At 34.7% G+C, this 21,438-nt stretch overlaps 3 protein-coding genes across 3 annotated transcripts in view; 1 reads left to right on the top strand and 2 right to left on the bottom strand.

Moving 5' to 3' along the window:
* Positions 1 to 21,438, top strand: part of LOC123559918 (nascent polypeptide-associated complex subunit alpha-like) — a 193,863-nt gene that overhangs the window by 32,242 nt on the left and 140,183 nt on the right. The window lies entirely within an intron of this gene.
* LOC123559920 (equilibrative nucleobase transporter 1-like) overlaps positions 1 to 21,438 on the bottom strand; it is a 97,435-nt gene that overhangs the window by 20,826 nt on the left and 55,171 nt on the right. The gene's annotated exons all lie outside the window — the stretch shown is intronic.
* Positions 9,067 to 13,436, bottom strand: LOC123560549 (arginine transporter 1-like). The gene is made up of 4 exons (XM_045352719.2): positions 13,339 to 13,436; positions 10,915 to 11,101; positions 10,379 to 10,499; positions 9,067 to 9,389 (listed from the first exon to the last, which is right to left on the bottom strand). The coding sequence occupies exons 1-4, from the start codon at positions 13,430 to 13,432 to the stop codon at positions 9,246 to 9,248; spliced, it is 546 nt and encodes a 181-aa protein (XP_045208654.2). The 5' UTR covers positions 13,433 to 13,436; the 3' UTR covers positions 9,067 to 9,245.

Raw genomic sequence — 21,438 nt, forward strand, 5'->3', positions numbered from 1 at the left:
GTATTAGCTGTTATTTGTGGCAGTTACGTATTTAATTAACGTGCATGCTAATTTTCGTGACCTCGCAGGTTGGTGGATGCACTTCGATTACCGACTGCATCTTTCTCAGCAATGAATTTTAGTTTTTAATGATCTTCCTTTTGAATATCATCCATTCACTTTCTTACCGCCCACAATACCACCCACTTTCTACCCTGACCCAACCCTCATACTCACACACACACACACACACATCACCTTTTATATTTTGCATCAAATTAAATTACTTTGCGTTTTTGAAGCAACCCTCTGAATATTTCCGTACAGTCTTTTTGTGTAGCCTACTCTTGCACAAATGCTAGCTCCTGAGAGGTTTGTGGTGTCTGACTTCCGAGAAATCTACCCTGACCTATTATCTTTTATAGGGTGAAAAATCAAATAAAGATGATTAAATTGCAGATATTACACGCTTTTAATAATATTTTTGACATAAAGATTACCTTTGACTTTCAAATTGACCGTGACCTTGAATAGTTTTAACATGTATGGATATGTTTGTCAAGTGATGTTGGATATGCACACACTGAAAACAAATTTGTTTAGAATATTTATACAAATAAATAATCAGTTACAATACATGTATTTGTCTGCTTTCCTCATATTTTGGAGTCCCTCATTCCGATCATTTTGGCTAAAATGAAAGTTTCGTATTTTGCAGACCCTGACAAACATTTTGAAATATAAAAGTTACTGTTTACAGACGTTCACCAGTTGACACCCAACATAAGCATGATACAGTATACTGGTTCATTTCCTACACTGCTGATATCAACAATAATTATTTAAATTTTGACTTACATATTTATGGGGTTATGATGTCAGGCGCTTGGAGCTCTATGAATAAATATATGCATGATCATCTCCAACCCACTTTAATGTACAGGCTGGCAAGTAAATCGCTTTAGTCATTTTTTACCGTCTGTTAACTCGAACAGCATCTCAGTTATCATAACTTTTCAAAAGAACGAAAAAAAGAAACATTCATCTTAGACAACGCAAACCTGCTTACAAGAAGGATATTTAATGCGTCCAGTTTACCAGCTAAGTAATTAAAACTGACATACCTTATTCATATCCAACCTCGGGCTATAAAATCAGAAGTAAATTATTTTTGAAGTAAACAATAAAGTCATCATTAGTTACTAAATAACAAAAGTGATTGAACAATTATATAGAGACTACAAATTCAAAAATTTGGACGTAATATTCGTGACGTCATTACATTGAAGCTAATGAGGTTCTGCTTTGTGGTTTCTAATATAAAGTGACTGATCGTTCCGAACATTTTTCGACTTTCCAGACACGCCTCATTTTGATGATTAAATGCTGAAACTAAAAACTAATTTTGTAGGGTTTCAAATTAAAAGATCTATATTAAAATCTTTCAAAGTTTAATTGCATCAGGACAGCTTATTATCATACCTAGTATTTCAATAACATGTAGTTTCTGCTGAAAAATTTATTCAATGAAGGCTATCCAACATGGTTGGTATATGAACTGTGCGATATTCAAGTTGAATATTGCATTCTTTTATTGCTTTAACAATGCAATGAAATAGTGTCTCTCTTGTAATTTGTCAACAGGCAGCTGTGGGCAGTTTACATTTGATCTTGATATCGAATCGCTATTAAAGGTTTTGCGGGAAAGAAGCGACAGTGCGTTGCATGTCCGACAGCATGCTTGTCGAGGATCTCAACTCTTCAGTTTATAAAAAAAGTCCAAAGAAATCATTCAAAGCAGGGACCAATTATACACCGCAGATTGTTTAATTCTGGTCCCACGGAAAATAGTAATAAAAAAAGAGAATCTTCTCGTGCCATCAAAGCGACAAAAGACCATTCATTGACAGTGAAATACGATGTCATATTCAAAGTCGCCAAAGATTAAAAATAGATTTTAAAAAATCAGTACGGGACAAGATAAATAAACACACTACATTACGGTGGCTGATTTCTGCTATTTCGCATTTTCGCTTCGCGTCCCCGCCGGGCGAAAAAGTTAAAATGACGGGGTGAAAACTCGCTATTTAGCGGGGGCTCGGCTGTAATGATAGTTTTGGTTGGAGTATTTGTTAAGAAAACATCACATATTTTACTTTAAAGGAAATTTCTTATCAAAATAGAGGAAAATATACTTTTAGACAGGATAGTTCAACCTAATTTCAGTCCAAAAATCGTCCAAAAATTAGTCAAATTCTTGTACTCTTTGTGGTTTCGGAAAATAATTTTGAAACTTTTATAACGTGACGTTATGGGACAATGAAGATAGTAAGAGCAACAGACTCTGTAGGTTGTTGTTGTTTTATATGCATATATTCTTATATTTCAGAATGTACTCATAATTCAGCCAGTACAGGAATTGCTTCGAATTACTTAGGAACTACTCCGCCTTACAGCAGTAATCATAGTAGTGGACGTAAACAAGAGTAGAATACAGGTACAAAAAGGCATTTTTTCCATCAGCCAATACTCAGCCAAGATTTAGTAACATGTTCTTAATAATAAATAATGATAATAATTAATTCGTTTCATCATACGTCTGTCGTGGGAGTGAAATAAAGCCATAATATAATTTTGCTGTTACACGTATGTAATAAAGCTTTGGCGTGGACGTCGTTTTAAGTATAGGAGACTTTTGTCGAATTAGCTAGTTCTATAATTGGTTAAGAAAGAATTATTGATGTTTCAGCATGGAAAGCTAACATATGATAAAAATATTACATTGTGTCTTTCCACATTGAATTTATTAAAAGAGCCCAATGTCTAACTCTATAATGACTTTGCTGTAGCTCTTGGAGTTGTGCCATATATTAAGAAACAACTGAATAACGAATTTGTAATATGATAACTGCAGATCATCATTCATGTCAAATCGTTTTTGCCTACTAGGTTCTATCTCAAAAGTATTAAGTCATAAGTTTATATTTCTTTTTTCAATCATGAAACTCTATTTTATTTAGGTTTGGTGTTACTTTGATAAAAAAAAACGAAATACGATGTTTACATATTTTCAGGCATGCCAAAATGTTGAACAGGAAGCTAATTGTCAACAATGTTGCAATGGCAATTTCTGTAATGTAATTGGTTGCAGAGATGATGGTTGGAAAATGATTGTATTAGAAAACTATATAAAATGTTTCTGTATGTCTATTCGGCCTTGACCCTTAAATGATGTGAAAATGTACATTTAATTAACATAAAATAGAAAAACTGGAAACTCCACGAGAAAAACGAAAATGTTGCAGGCTCGGTTTAATGTTTAATAAAGTTCATTAGTTTATTTTGTATACAGTATTGGCATATATACAATTTTATTCCGAACAAAACATACGCCAAAATTATTGCGAAATAAATTGCACTAAAAGATTGCGGTTGTGATAGTCATTAAAATCTGTAAAAATATCCTTTCGAATCAAGTTTGATCTGTTACATGCGTAACAGTATACAAAGTGCGTTGATATTTACACATGTTAAGTATAAGTTAATGTTTTTTATTCTTTCGTCCAAATGTGTATTGCTTTTGCGCTATATTGATAGTGATACGTAAAATGATCATTGTGTCGGATGACTAATATTGGCACTTGTAAATGGAGCTGTTCTTAGTTTCGTGCTATGTCTCAAGACATATGCTGATACAGTCACTGAACATTTCTTTGTGTCGGTATATATTGATCATACTTATATCGAAAAACATTATATTTGAACAATTGCCGGTCTTACTTTTTATTATGCTTATATCTGCACTGAATCTTTATGTTCATTTTTCACATGTAATAACATTAGTTATTTAAAGTGGTTTCTAAATTACGGAATTGACCGTGAAGTTGTGCTTCAGAAACTTGTTCTCAGTATTATATTCTGAGAAAAAAGCGGTAGTTGGTGCAACAGGTAAAAGGGATAGCTCTCTAGATATTGGGTATCAAAAGCAATAAACGATATGAAAGCCAGCATGTATCATAGCAGCTAAATTCCCGTTAGGTGTAATGTTTAGTTGCAACTTCAACTTCCTAACCGTTCCATAATTTTAAATAGGTAGACTTACATAGGAGCAAAACGAAAATCAAAAGACATATGAGCCGCACCATGAGAAAACCAACATAGTGGCTTTGCGACTCCACACAGTTTGGTCAGGATCCATGCTGTTCGCTAACACTATCTCTAATACCAGTATGCTTTGAAAGCGAACAGCATGGATCCTGACCAGACTGCGCGGGTGCTGGTCGCTAAGCCACTATGTTGGTTTTCTCATGGCGCGGCTCATATACAAAAATATCTATGGACAAATAACACAACAAAGATCCTGTATATAAAGAAACGCTTAAAGTAGAATAAAATTTTGGGAACTCGTCATGATTCAAATTGGCACTAGAAACGCGTTTCAAACAAAAAGAAAAAAACGGGGATGTCGAACTTATATCTTAATATGTCTTTATATAGATTATATAATAGATAAAATGTGATACCCCGAATAGCGTTCAGTGCTCGATGATTTGCTTGGATTAGTGCTGTTTCCAAAAGTATCGGCCTAGCCTGTACGATAGGAAAGGTAAATATGACACCTGCCATGAGCTCGACGGGAAATGAGTTGTTCTATCCATTCCAGATGGGGACTTTCGTTAAACATGAAACCTATAAATTACCTTTTTACCTCATGTACGCTCGATGAAATATAGTCATTGCGTACTGTAAATGATCACAAGTAGCAATGCAATGAATGTATTCGCAGGTCTTCCAACTTCCAAAGACAGGGGACCTTTCTGTTTTGATTGTGCTCACAAAGGAGAGAATGATGTATGCAAGACAGCACACATGTGTCGACCAGATCAGGTAAAATTTAAGATTTAACAAGTAATTCGGAAAATACTGATTTGACTTACAAAGGACCATGCCTAATATTTCTCTTTATGAAAGACGCCAATGCATTCTCGCTGTTTTCTGCCTTAACATGTGTGCAAAATTTACAAATATGAGCGGGGAAGTAGATTCCATTATGCAATGAGCTGTTCCAAACAGGTGGTAAGTTTGTTTACCATTGCTGGCAGTGCTCTGTGCTTCCGAGAAATCTACCCTTACCTATTATCTTTTAAAGACATACGAGAAGTTGTGTAAATCACATATTAAAGAAACCCGACTATAAACTTATTTCACTTATTTTCTTACATAAGCATAATAATGCATTTTAATCTGCGTTAAACAGGTATGTAAATCCAAAAGAGACAACCGTTTCCTCTAGGCTTGCTATGCACCAGTGTTTTCCCACTGTTGTCACTCTGTAACATGAACTGTACAAATTCACAACTTCCGCAAATTATAGGTATTTCATCTTGTACTGTTACTTGTAGTGAAACAATAGATAATTTATCACATAGTTCTGTTAGTTCTAAAGAAAGTCGGTCACCAATAACTGTTAAATGTTTTATTGAAATACAATCGATGAAAATTTTCATTGTAGTGGTGCCATCTGACATAATTATTTTGATCTTTCAACTAAGCAATATGTAGCAGTGTGTATATAATGTATATAATTAGTCTATGATATCGATTGTCCGATTAGCTCAAGCATATGACTTGCAAGCAGAAGGTCGCAGGTTCGAGTCCTGTATCGGGATGCACATTTTTCCGCTCCTATTACATTGGTGCCGTGAGTGTGGTGACTAGCCTTGGAATCCTAGAGCTAGGGTAAAGCAATGGCTGGGTTAGTCAAAAGAATCTGAGTTTGTCTTTGAAAAAAAGGAGAGAACAATGTAGCAGTGTGTATATACATTTGTAATGTATATAATTAGTCTTATGATATCGATTGTCCGATTAGCTTAGTTGGTAGAGCATCTGACATGCAAGCAGAAGGTCGCAGGTTCGAGTCCTGTATCGGGCTGCACATTTTTCCGCTCTTATTACACATATAATGTGATATGTACAAGAACAAGAGGGCCATGAAGGCCCTGTATCGCTCACCTGACCTATTGACCTAAAGATCATCAAGATCAACATTCTGACCAAGTTTCATTAAGATATGGTCATAAATGTAGCCTCTAAAGTGTTAACTAGCTTTTCCTTTGATTTGACCAGGTGACCTAGTTTTTGCCCCCACATGACCCAGATTTAAACTTGACCTAAAGATCACCAAGATTAACATTCTGATTAAGTTTCAAGAAGATACAGTCATAAATGTGGCCTCTAGAGTGTTAACAAGCTTTTCCTTTGATTTGACCTAGTGACCTAGTTTTTTAACACACCTGACCCAGATTTAAACTTGACCTATAGATCATCAAGATTAACATTCTGACCAAGTTTCATTAAGATATGGTCATAAATGTGGCCTCTAAAGTGTTAACTAGCTATTCCTTTTATTTGACCCCCGTGACCTAGTTTTTGACCCGACATGACCCAGATTCATACTTGACCTAAAGACCATCAAGTTTAACATTCTGACTAAGTTTCATGAAGATACAGTCATAAATGTGGCCTCTAGAGTGTTAACAAGCTTTTCCTTTGATATGACCTAGTGACCTAGTTTTTGACTCCATCTGACCCAGATTTAAACTTGACCTAAAGATCATCAAGATTAACAGTCTGACCAAGTTTCATTACGATATGGTCATAAATGTGGCCTCTACAGTGTTAATTAGCTTTTCCTTTGATTTGACCTGGTGACCTAGTTTTTGACCCGACATGACGCAGATTCAAATTTGCCCTAAAGATCATCAAGTTTAACATTCTGACTAAGTTTCATGAAGATATAGTCATAAATGTGGCCTCTAGAGTGTTAACAAGCTTTTCCTTTGATATGACCTAGTGACCTAGTTTTTGACCCCACCTAACCCAGATTTGAAATTGAGCTATAGATCATCAAGATTAACATTTTGACCAAGTTTCATTAAGATATGGTCATAAATGTGGCCTCTACAGTGTAAACTAGCTTTTCATTTGATTTGGCTTGGTGACCTAGTTTTTTATCCTACATGACCCAGATTCAAACTGGACTTTAAGATCATCAATATTAACAATCTGACCAAGTTTCATGAAGATACAGTCATAAATGCGGCTTCTACAGTGTTAACAAGCTTTTCCTTTGATTTGACCTGGTGACCTAGTTTATGAACCCAGATAACCAAATATCGAACTCGTCCAAGATTTTATTAAGGGTAACATTCTGACCAAGTTTCATTAAGACTGGGCCAAAAATGTGACCTCTAGAGTGTTAACAAGCTTTTCCTTTGATTTGACCTGGTGACCTAGTTTTTGACCCCAGATGACCCAATATCCAACTTGTTCAAAATTTTATTGAGGGTAACATCTTGACCAAGTTTCATTAAGATTGGGCCAAAATTGTGACCTCTAGAGTGTTAACAAGCTTTTCCGTTGATTTGACCTTATGACCTAGTTTTTGACCCCAGATGACCCAATATCGAACTCGTCCAAGATTTTATTGAGGGTAACATTCTGACCAAGTTTCATTAAGATTGGGCCAAAAATGTGACCTCTAGCGTGTTAACAAGCTTTTCCTTTGATCTAACCTGATGACCTAGTTTTTGATCCCAGATGATCCAATATCGAACTCGTCCAAGATTTTATTGAGGGTAACATTCTGACCAAGTTTCATTAAGATTGGGCCAAAAATGTGACCTCTAGAGTGTTAACAAGCTTTTCCTTTGATTTGACCTGATGACCTAGTTTTTGATCCCAGATGACCCAATATCGAACTCGTCCAAGATTTTATTGAGGGTAACATTCTGACCAAGTTTCATTAAGATTGGGTCAAAAATGTGACCTCTAGAGTGTTAACAGTCAAATTGTTGACGACGGACGGACGGACGGACGACGGACGACGACGGACGCCGGACACAGGGTGATCACTAAAGCTCACCTTTGAGCACTTCGTGCTCAGGTGAGCTAAAAATTGAGCCTGTCCATTGCGAAAACCGAGGTCGATATTTGTGGTTTTGTGATGCAAATCAATTCATAATGCTAATAGTTACTAGAATGTATAGTATAAATGAAATATGAGAATAGATCCATTGGAGGCAAAGACCTCAGCCAAGCAACATATTAGAAGACAAGATTTGACCGAGTCTGTTCATGAGAGATAATGAAATGTGCAACACCCATCACGCCCACAAGCGGAATTCTATCAAAGATAAAATTAATGTTCTCCATGATCCCAAAGTACCAGAAAAATAACAATACCAGACATCATTTGACCCGCTATTCTATAACTGTGCAAAAATAAAAATAACTGCGGAAGTAAAAAGTAAATCAAACTTTAACACAGTGTTGTATTTTATACAATAAAGGGACCGTTCTAGACAATTAGAATTCATACTTCGTAAGCCATATACATAGAATAAGATTTATGAAATTATACCGTGACTTTACTTTATGGTTTTATATTTAAATGTTAGTTTAACATTTATAGAGATGCATAGAGATGCATCGAAATGTTACAATGGGAGATGAATCAATAACGAAGTATCATAGCAATATTTTTCATTTCCTATCTTTACATTTCAGGTTAATGGTGTCAAAAAAAGTGGTCTGGAATGTATTTGTTATCAAGGTCAGCTATAATGTATTAAAATATAGAGAAAAACAACAACACGAATTTATAGTTATTTCTTCTTCTGATGATTGGTAAAGCATACACAGTAGTGAATACATTGGTACTAGATATGTTCATAACATGAATCTGCTTGTAAACATCTGCCAGTCACTTAATGCCATTTTCATTTTTGCTGAAGATAATTCTGTATATAAATTATTTTGTTTTACTTCTTCTACATGTATGAAGCAAGTAACTAACTTTTATGTACGAAGATCATGTTAATAAATCGATGAAAATTAACGAAGATCATGTTAATAAATCGATGAAAATTAACATTTTCAATGAAATCTATAAGAAGATCCTTTGGAAGCGTATAGAAGATCCTTTGGAAGCATATATAGTACAACCAAGCAAAATAATAGCAGACTCGGTTTGATTCAGTCTGTTCATGTTCATTAGTTGGCCAACTCTTGTGTTGGAATCACAACACGATTAAGATTCTATACACTATTTAAACGGTTTTTGGTTATAACAATGTTTATTTCCAAATATGTATTACATACAAACATATATTAATGTGATAGGATTGAGGCTGAGTTTGCACCGGTTTATAACTACACGTTTCTATTTGGCCTGGAATCTGTTACACTAAACGGTAACTGGTTGTTCACGCCGTCGTCGGTACGTCAATCGTATAATCTAGTCTATAAACACTGCCACTACCGTCACCTTTGTCCCGACGACCTTTCATATACAGGAATATAGGATGGATCACTGTGGACACTTCGAGAGCAAGCAGCAAAATATTAACCTGAAATTGTTTTTACACTCAAGTGATTTTAAGGAACGGTGAAAATACACTTTCTTGCGAATAAAATTAAAAAACAAGAGCTTTGCCAAATGGGGATATATACACCCGAAGGTTTATATCGGATAAGGACGGAAGCAAATGACCAGGGTGTGTGACATGATAATAAAGGACAAGAAACTAAATGATTTGTTTGTAGGGAATAGTTAAAGGCGGTGTGTGATGTAGATTGTTGCAGTCTGCACATCCTCTCACCAGCACCTGCCTATATTCCAAGTTTCAAGTCAATACCTTTAATATTTTAAGATATGTTCTGGACATGAAATATGATGGGCAGATTTGACCTTGACCTTTGACCTACCACACTGGCACATGTACTCTGCATATCGTCTCACCACCACCAACCATCCCAAGTTTGAAGTCATTACCTTGAATGGTTAAAGTATGCTATGGATACTTAATATAACAGACAGATTTGAGATCATCAAATGTTGTGATCTTGACTTTAACCTACAGACACGGTTTTATAGACACGGTTTATGTTCTCTGCACATCGTCTCATCACTACCTATGTACATGCCAAATTTGAAGTCAATAATTTGAATGGTTAATAAGTTATGCTCCTGATACGAAATGTGATGGACAGTTTTGACATTTGAGCTCAATTTGTGACCGTGGTTATGAAGTTATACTTCGGACACGAGTTACGACGGACGGACAAAAGGACATGAAAACAATGACTTTGACTGTTGGCATACATTTAGGGTTTGTCTACAATAGTCGGACTTACGAACATTGAACGGGAAAAGGAAAAGTGGGAACATTTGTAAACTGCTGCATGTAGGATTAATGCATATGTACACTTATGAACATACGAGAAAAATCCCAAGCATGGTTGATAAGTGTTGCTTACAGTTGCTCTTCCATTAATGACATTTGATAAACTCACTTTGTCGATTGTTCGATTAAATCACCAAAGCTACCCGACTTACATGCATATAAGATCCGTCGTAGGCGTCATACCATTGGAACAATGGGTTCTGTGCAAGACCGGCTATTCCCGCTGATAGCTGCATAAAGCCAAGCAACACACCAAAATAGTCCAATGGAAATCTGTAAATATCAATATGAAAACGTTATTAAAGTCAGATTTGAAATTCAAAGTAAGCACAGCCCTTTTAGTGCTCAGTTCACGTTTGTGTTAAAGAGGCGTTACACTTTTCATTAGCTTTCATGGACAGACTCAGTGTGTTGTTTATTAGCTAGATATACTCTATTCTTCAAAATTATCTCCATACAGACACTATGGGATCAGGGAGTCTACATTCAATGAACAAACTCAATCAAACCGAATCTGCTGTTATTATTTGGTTGCGTTAGCTTCAAAAAGATCATATATATTTCATGGATGAAAATGAGGATTTTTTTTTCGATTGACTACCATATTCATTAAAGTTCTGATCTTAAACTGCCGCTAAATACAAAATAAACTAAGAAAGTTCACAAACATGTATATTCTGATACGCACGCATCGCCAATAAAAGCCACGGCCACGGTAAACAACGACGTCCGGAATAAGGTGAACAGTACAAATGCAAAATACGGGGCGACTTCGTGTTTGATATAGCAGAGTATTGTAGTGCCTACAGAGTAGAAGATGACCAAACACATCGGTAGCACTACAGGAATGTAAACACGCTTGATTTTACCAGCATCTGAAAAATATACAATAAAATATTTGTTACTGTTTTCACTAGAATGAACACTATACCAACGTCAAAGACGTAAAGTTGTGCCAAAATTCTATTACTGCGGGGGCCAAAAATTGATTTTTGAAAAAACAATATATGCAAAGAATGCTTTCTGATAAAAACAATCAATATTCGTATTTATTTGATAGCAAATCCTGTAAATTTTCTCGTACAAAGCCACGTTCACGTGACATATAAGTACCTTATATCATAGCATAAACGTTCACTATCACTGATGGTAATTGTTTGAAATTTGCCTTTCACGACTGTACAGAAACCACTTTTTTGTAACAAAGCAACAAAATAACAGGACCCGTATATTCTCCATAATATTGTCATCTATGAATGTAGCAAGTTTCATTCAAAAATAGGTTATAGTTTTAAAGAATCTATGGTCCTGTCATATTGTTGGATTTAATTGTATTTGTTACTATAGCAACCACATATTTGATATAACAACAAAAGAAATAGACGAAGGTGCTTTCCATGTTGCCACCTATCTATTAAGTAAGTTTCGAGAAAAATATTTTGCAGTTTTACATTAACTGCCTATTCCCATTTTTCAACTAATTGACAGCTGTTTTAATATTTGTTGTCATAGCAACCATATATTTGGTGTAATAGATAAATTCATATTGCCATCAATCCAGGTAAGTTTCGCGAAGAAACAATAGCTTGTACTTTTAATGTTTTCGCAGGATTCCACTTTGTGTGACTAATGTCTTGCTGATGAATTGCGTGGGTGGTCACAAGTCTCTTCTTGTGTTGCACCGGTATTAGAAAAACAAAATGTAACATTAAATACATTTTCGAACGTAGGTGTTTTAGACGATATTTTTTCTCTCACGGGAATTTGTGCTCATCCGCAGGAGATCCCACTGGGATTTTTCTCAAACACGGGGATTTTCAGTCTTTCAAATTGGAAAATTGCGAAAGTATCTAATCAAATCCCTGAATTTAAGACAAAAGATTACCACTTTTAAATACAGAAGCATTTTCTATCATTTTCGCCGTATTTTTACCAGAGAGATCTTCACAAAACTATATATTTCTCACTTTGTAAACTTATATGGCAATACTGATTCAAGGACAATTCTGAAATTGCAACGTAACTAACCTTGTATACCATGCACTTTAAACAGATATATTATACATATTCCAAACATTAATACGATGTTGTATTTCAATTATTTTTACTAGCTACATAATTATCAGGTCGAAATTATGACCTCAGAACATTATAAACAGGCAGACAATTACCAAACTGTACTGTAAAATGTACCTATTAATACCATGTTTCCTACGGTATGTTTACCTTGTACAAGTTAATGTATTGCCTGAAATAATCAAATAGATTTATAGAAAACTACAAAACAGATTACGCAAAATAAAACCTTTTGTAAAAACCATCTGCCATTTTATTCTCTTCAAACATTGTTTCTACTGATCCTGGCTGCATGTAACAATCTCTTTATCAAATGACAGCGCTATTTTATGTAAAACTCTATGTGAAGGAGATACACTTTTGAACCAACATTGAGTACGAAACACATTTTCCAATTTACTATTTTTTTTTTTTTTTAAATCAGATGCAGAATACCAACGAATTTATTTCCAAATAATGAATATATACTGAATATAATCTCAAACGCACCTAGTCCGAAATTTCGTTTAAACGAAATCATTTCGTTCAAACGAAATCATTTCGTTTAAACTTATTTCGTTAAAACGAAATGATTTCGTTTAAACGAAATAGTTATTTTGTTTTAACGAAATGATTTCGTTTAAACGAAATAAAAAAGTCTCACATTACCTAAGTGGAAAAAAAGTGTGTAACATGTCATTTTAGGGGCACCGTAAAAAAGAAATAGTAAAACTTACATAAAAGGAGCAAAGAGTATTGAACAATATTATGAGAAGCAAAAGAATTGCCATTCAAGTATAGCTGTAACTAGCTTTCAGCAGATTGACATGTTTACGTGATCAAAAATAGTATTTCCTTAAACAAGTATGATAATTCATAAGTCATTTCACATCAAATGAAAACAAATAATGACACAAAAACATCTTGTTTTCACGATACTCTCTACAGATGTTTATACAAGCAAGTATCCGAATAATTGGAATTTCTAGCAGTCGCATATACCTGTACTCAGATATGAAGATATGAAGTACATAATTAAACTGATTTGTATACTTACTGGCGTATCTTTTACGTTGATAATCATATACAAAACCACACAGCAACGCAGAACCAATTGCTCCCATTGTCATGTATGAGAATATAGCAAGCATTTCTCCAACTGAAACAAAATAAAATAAACTGAAAAGAATACATGTCACAAAAGATAAAGTATTTCCAAATTTGACCAATTAATTCTCAAAGATCCTTGCACTTTGAAAAAATAGACATTCCCTAATATAAAACCGTTAAAACTGGTTGGATGAAAGATTATAAGGATATTATATCTCTGCCTGTATGGCTTTCCCAAACGCGAAGGACAGCGTGGAATAGAAACCCGAGCGCTAGCGAGATTTTTATCCATGCTGTCCTGAGGAGGGGGTATAAAAACACCTGCCTTTCTCAGACAGACAAGGTACATCCATTCTAAGGTTACCGTTAATATAATTGCAGCATTTTCAACGATATTATAATTTGAAAGCCGCCATCTTTATTTAGCGTCAAATAATAACGTAAATATGGCACGTGTAGTTTTAAGTTTGTCGGTCAACTTTGTCTTTTCCCGCTACAAATAAGCAAGAAAATGGGAATCCGCACCAACCTTTCGCTCGCTATAATTGAATATACTTTATTTCTAACTACATTGACTGTTATCGACCGTACCTTTGGCTTCATTCCCGTCGAAGATATTCTCCAGCCAAACATTTAGCTGTCCAATGAACGTAACGAATCTCAGAGCGTGCACAAACAGCCAGTAGAGGTGTAACATAAATGTCACAGAGAAAACAACAGATAACAGTGATGGTTTAGACGAACCACCTGCCACCGTGAGATCCAAACTGCCATTCATGACTGAAAAGAAATTTACGTTAAAAATGTTTTTATTTACTGTCGAGATTTATACTGAAAATTCTCAACAAACACATCCTAATCCAAAGAGGTTCGTGTATTCGCCAATTTTAAGCGATCAGGTTATGGTAGAACGGATCCATTTGCAGTCACTGATAACCGTTTCTTCCCATAAAAAAAACTTTTTCAAACATGTTTTCTCTTTTAAATTTCAACTTACTTAAGGAGTACTTTGCAGCACTGAACGTAAAAATATTGATTGTATACAGGCACGAATGAAATCAAAACCACGTCGTATACGTACTTAAGGTGGATTATTTACTAGTATTAAGGTCATATGTAATACCAGTTATACAGTATTAATGTTTCTGTAATGTTTACACATTAACGCATTAACAAAATTTACCACCAAATTCCTTTTCGTGCACTTTTAGAAGCTTTTCATCGTGTTTTTCCGCTGGTTGTGGAGAACTACCGTCATGTCTGACCAGCCTCTTCTCCTGCTTGCAACTGCTTCGTCTTCTTTTCTCCTCCTTCATGTAGTCCTCATTGATATTCATCTTGGGTAGGAAGAACAATGTGCTCGTCGTGATAATAACCGTGAACATAACAGAGATAAAAACATAGGATGTCCTCCTCGCGATTCCACTTTCGTAAGCAATCTGTCAAATAGTAAACATAAGATAAAATATCAGGCTCTATTTCCTTTGACGTCACCTGGCATGACTCTCATAAGCAATCTGTAAAGCAGTAAACATAATGTCAAATATCAGACGTCTCCTGACACGACTCCGATAAGCAATTAAGAAATGAAATGATTTTTTTCGGTGTTCATGCGAAATGAACGACAGAATAGGGTCGGCAAATCAATGAATCGCGCTAGCGATTCATGTTTAATTTGCCGATCATATTCTGTTGTTCATTTCGCATGGAAACCGAAAAAAATAGTATCATTTCTTATATTTACATTATATTTCCTTTCCATTTGTAAACTACATAATATTATGAATTGCATATAATTTGTAGCATTTAATATTAAAATCAGCTTCCCGTCCATTCTGTTCAACAGACGGAACAACTGCGACGTCATCTTAGGAACGTTCTCCCTGACTATACGCGGACGTTGTCAAAACGGCGGTCGGTTATCACTAAGCAGCGATGACGTAACTTTCGCGCCTTTTCTTTTGCTGTTCATACGAAATGAACGTCAAAAGTTTCAATGGAAAAGAATAGGACGAATGTAAATATTCTTGAATAGAAGATCAGAATTGTCTGCCTCATAATATATAAATCAATCATGCTGGGCTTGAACTATTGGAAACTAAATGTATCTCGTAATGCAACTGTCAAAGGTAATTCGTTAAAGCAAACCCAATGAAGTAAGTTAGAAATGCTAGTCAGAGCAGTTCGTCTCGGGATTCACCCGGGGAACAGAGAATTACTACGCCGATGAATAATTTATTCTTCTAAATTAAGACTATTACAGCACAAAATCAGTAAAGGAAACCAATTTGAAAATTCAGTATACATGTACTATCTTTTACAGCATTAGGTCATTAATTTGCCAATGTTTGATACAATTTTTTCTATCTAATAATCGTGCAAATAAGTGTTGTGAATTTACTTTCAATGCCGCTTCTCAATAAAACATTTTCCCATTTTAATGTTTCTAAATGCAATATTTTTTCCATTCTTAACAATCAAAGCTAACTATTTCCTACTAAAATGTAGAATGTAGATATTTGAAGTAAGAAAAAACTCATTTGATTGAATGCCAGTCTAAACGAACCAGCTAAAACTACAGCATTAGCATATATATAAGGTAATGCGTATGAATTTTTGAAAAATATATAAAAAAAGTAAATTTTGATCAACTATTTTTAACGAAAGGACAGCACGAAATATTTTTCAGAGGCCTCCGTGGCAGAGTGGTTAAGGTTGATGACCTAATATCACTCACCGATGTGTGTTAGAGCCTCGCTTGGTGCGTAGAATATGTGAGGAAGCCATCCAGCTGGCAGATGGAAGGTCTTGGGTCTATCCAGGGACCCGCCCGTACGGGCACCTGGTGTCTTCCTCCATCATGAAAAGCTGAAAAGTCGCCATATGACCTATAAATGTGTCGGTGTGACTATAAACCCAACAAAATACCTTCGTTTGTTTGGCAGCACTTAGCAATTTCTAACCTTAAAAACAGTCTCTTTACTCGCACAAATTAATTCGATGGTTAATAGTGAAACTATTTTCTCTGTGAGTGATAAATTGTAAGTAGTACTCTAGATTCAGGATAAGCTCGATGATCAAAATTCAGCCGTTCCTTCACTTGCTACATTACATACCTACCCTAACAATCTGTTTGTTGATAGAGGAAAAGTCAAATAATCCAGTGAATATAGCAACAATCGTTGATCGCAGATGAGGATGAAGATTCGATACCTGAAATCATATCAATTATATATTTCATAACGTATGAAAAGTGCGCTCCCATAGTATTGACTACATAGATCTACGGAATACACACTGTCCCTAAAGCTGACCAGAAAGTAAGATGGAATTTTACCTATAGCTAATCTGAAAGTATCCTTACAGCTGACTTAAAAGTAGATGAAAGTGTACCTATAGCTAAATAAAAAGTAGATAGAAGTACACATATAGCTGATTAGAAAGTAAGATGTAATTTTACATGTAGCTAATCTGGAAGTATCCTTACAGCTGATCTAAAAGTAGACCAAGTTGTACCTATACCTGAATGTAAATTAGATAGAAGTATACATATAGCTGATTAGAAAGTAGAAAGAAGAATTCATATTATAAGAAAGAAGATAGAAGTGTGCAGAAGTGTGCCCATATCTGATCTGAATGTAGGTGGATGTATGCCTAAAGTGTATCTGAAAGTAGACAGGAGCGTGCCCATAGCTGATCAAAATGTAGATGGAAGTGTGGTCTTTGCTGATCAAAAAGTAGATGGAAGTATGGTCATAGCTGATCAGAAAGTACATGGAAGTATGTCCATAGCTTTGCTGGAAGTGTGCCAATAAGTGACCAGAAAGGAGAAAAAGTTTACCAATAGCTTATCGAAAGGAAAATGGAAGTATGCCCATAGCTGGTCACAAAGTAGATGGAAGTGTGCTTACATCTGATAAGAAAGTCGAAGTGTGTCCAAAGCTTGTCAAACGTAAATGTAAGAGTGCCCACAGCTTAAAAGAATGTACACCTGATTAAAATTAGACACACGTGTGTCCACAGCTAATCAGAAAGTAGATGAAAGCATACCATTAGCTGATTAAAAAGTAGATGGAAGTGTGTCCAAAGCTGATCAGAAAGTAGATGAAAGTGTGTACATAGCTGACCAGAAAATAGATGGAAGTATGCCCATAGCTTATCAGAAAGTAAATGAAAGTATGCCCATAGCTGATCAGAAAGTAGATGGAAGTATGGTTATGGCTGATCAGAAAGGAGATGAAAATGTGGTCATAGCTCATCAGAAAAAAGATGAAAGTGTGCCCATAGCTGATCAGAAAATAGATGGAAGTGTGCCCACAGCTGATCAGAAAGTAGGTGGAAGTATGTTCATAGCTGATCAGAAAGTACCGGTAGATGAAAGTGTGGTCGTAGTTCGTTCTTTTATTTTCATTTAGAAAATCACGTGGATTCTTTAATTTATTTTATTTGTATCAAAATTGAAAGACTACTGGGTAGAAAATGTACAACTGTCAAATTCATCAAAAAGTACATAAATCTGCCTATATTCGATGCTAAAAATAATTTTAGGGTGTTAGGTGGTATAATTTTGGACTGTATTTCCAAATTTTGTAAAAGTTAATTAACTATATTTTCATGAAATTATAGAACATTATACTTGTGATTTCATGATTGAAAAATAAAATTTGAAATTAAAAATTAACATTTAAACTTTGAGAAAGTGTCTGTTGTTCAATTATTGGTCTTTAACGTTACAACGGCGAATCGCCGACAAGATCTCACTTTGGGCACAACAATGAGTACCACCTATATGCATCACTCCAAGGAAAAAAGGACACTGCTGTGAGACCTTTTTTCATAATTCTAATGTTATATTAGAATTATGGAAAAAGGTCTATGAGGCTATGTCACATTTAGAAAGAAGAAAATCAATTATAAACGTATGTTTTTCAGGATTTTTTTTGGCATGAAGTCAGTAAAACAAAATAATTATTTGTCAAAATTTTATATCTATCTATGGTATGTTTCAAATATGAATATAAAGTAAAATGGTTTATTAGAAAAGATATACCTAGTTTATAGGTATAAAAATACAAAACCATGAGAAAAGAGAAAATATTCAAATACAAAGAAACGCAAAGATACGTCAATGTTTATTGTTTCAGTGTAAAGTTTCTTGTTCGAGTAGGGCAAAATAGAAAGTTAAAATACCTTCCAAGATCGTGTATTGTAGTTTTGCATTTAAACGATGACATTCATCAAGAACATTATGACCCATTGTACTTGTTGAACTGGCCTCGTTTGCCAGATTTGATGTTCGTGCATGTTGATGCATATTTTTGGTTTCTGTAAATAGCCATTCGTCTCATTATGTCATCCGATATATTTTAAGGAGGTAGGTTACCTTGTTACAAGGGTAAATTCAAATTAGTTGAACCGCAGCATCTTTTTGTATTTCGTGTAATATGAAGTTTTAACTGCTAAAATCTCAGTTTCGTTTGTCTCTGTCCCTTCAAGTTCAATTTTTATCCAGGTTTGAAGAACATGACCATCCAAACGTATTTCATATTGAAAGAAGAAGGAAAATACGGATATTTAACACTTTTCGGTGTATTTTAGTTTCATTGATATCCGTAGAAGTCAACATAATCTATAATTTTACTAGTATGCACGTTAGCTTTCTAAGATAAGCTTAAAATGTATATGTAGCGGGGCTCGTGTTTCCATGGTAACGCATTTTCTCTCAGTTTTAAACAACTATGTATAAAAATAGGGGTTTTCGACGGCTTCAGTGCCATTCTGTTAATGACCAACATGGAATATTTGGGTAATATTATTAGCAAAATACCAAGCACTATACATGGTACCCTATTTTTCTTAAAGTTTAAAGAAACCATGGCAACAGAGATGTTTAAAATGGCTTATATCTTGCTTTTTGTAGTAATTTCTTATAAAATAATATTGAATAAGATTATCTTTCTAGTTGATGTAGCTTTAAAACATATTATTTCTAACGTAAGTTATATTTTCGTGTTATCTGCATTTATTCAAACAAATTTCTAAGCTTAGAATACTTACAGCAGTACCCCTCGTCTGGCATTTTTCATGGAAAAATCGTTCAGCATGCTACTATTATTCTCATAGATATTGTTGAAATGAAAATAAAAAGCCGAAGCTGTGTTTCTTAAATAGACTAGTGTCAACGCTTTTGAATTTTACATTTAGATACATAGGCCACGGGCTTCGTTTCCATGGTAACATCAATTCAATTCAAGAAACCACAATTTTCTACTGAAATTTGAACAATTTTAGATCTTAGTTTTGGTATATAAGTAACAAATTATCAACGGAAACTGTAAAATAGGTATTACAAATCAAACTGCTAGATTTTTTATTTGAAAATGGCCGTAACAAGTAACCTCTCACCCAACTATATTCCAAATAACATTGGTTACCATCATCCATTTTCTTGCATTCCGCATAACATTTCAATATAACTACATAAAAGAAGCAAAATATTGATTATTATTCAGAGCAAAAGACTCATAAAAAATATTTCAGCAAATAATGGTTATTTGAAAATAGTTTGAATAAAGAAAATGCACAGAATTACGTACTTTCAAGATAAAAGCTGTTAATTTTGCGCGGTAACTGACACGTAACGTCATGACGTCAATGACGTCATTTTAAGGCAACTTTGTTTTGAAGCGTTTCTGCGGCAATTTATTCATTATTTCTGCATTATTAAACCATAAAGCGTCAGATCGAAGACAGGTCTATGATTTGTTTTCAGAAGAATGAATATACAAAGACATTTAGCTTGTCGTAAACGTCGTCGTAAATCGTCACGCTAGCTTCCGGTTGGACATGCGCACATACAAATATAAAGGTAACCTACCTCCTTAAGCCATAAAAGGTTATTTCCCTGGTCATGTTGTTACATAATGTTATCTCTATGATGTCTCTGATTTAGGCCAATATCCTCGATAATGTAGAGCACGGTTTAAATGCATATAGAATGTATTGTTCATCACGAATTCATCCGCAATTATCATTCTTTGTATATAGCCTAAGGGTATATTTTGTTGTACATTTATGATTTGCTCGGTTATCATGTTGAAATGCTATTGTTTTCTGTCATGGTCAGCTCACTGGTAGGTTTTGTAAATCCCATTTAGAGAAAACGAGGTGTTCCCCCATCTAGAGGAGATGGTGTATTACGTAATATATAAGCCAATAAGAGACTGAAGCTATTTTGTTAAGTTTAGTATGTTTTTCACATAAAGAGTACAAAAAGGGGCTAAACGTCCAGAATATTAAAACGCCATAGATATACTCTAATATGTGAGCTGTTATGCTTGATTATGGTCATCCAAAATCAAATACTTGATGTTGGTAATTTATTTGTTTGTTTATTTCCTTGAATGGAAGAAACACAACTGATCTGCCTTTTTGCTGAAGAGACAAGGAGACGTACTCCAGTATGTCTTAAGTTATGCATAGTGCTAGGGGTTACAGTCATTTGTTTCATTAAGTTTAGTTGTGAATTTGCTTATTCCCAAAAAGGTTCATACAGTATGACATTTGATGTTGTATCGGCGTTTCTTGTTTCATGCTAGGTTTTTTTCAAACAACTGGCGTTTTTAGTTTCATTACGCTCGTACACGCACAACAACTTCGACGTCAAACTTTGTTTGACTCAGCGTGGCAATGAATCATACCATTTCCTTTTTATTATGAGAATTTACTTATAACAGCATCAGTGACAACGGAAAACTTGTTAATCAATATGTGGAACAGTGTTCAGATACTAAAATGTACATTACAACAGTCAACAAGTGACTTTTTCAAAGAATTTCCTTGTCCTCTTGTATGCCTTCAACTGATATAAGAACCGTCAACAAGCAGAAAATTCATTTAAGTCTTACTTTTGAAATCATACATTTACAACAACGTTAAAACAAAATTTTATGTAAGAAATGCTATTTTCAATGACTAGTTGCCAAGAGCAATGCTGCAAATGTTGCACTGCCGACGACAGTGCCAGCCATGGTTTGCCATGAATTTT

Source organism: Mercenaria mercenaria, chromosome 10, assembly GCF_021730395.1.
Source record: "Mercenaria mercenaria strain notata chromosome 10, MADL_Memer_1, whole genome shotgun sequence".
NCBI lineage: Eukaryota > Metazoa > Mollusca > Bivalvia > Venerida > Veneridae > Mercenaria > Mercenaria mercenaria.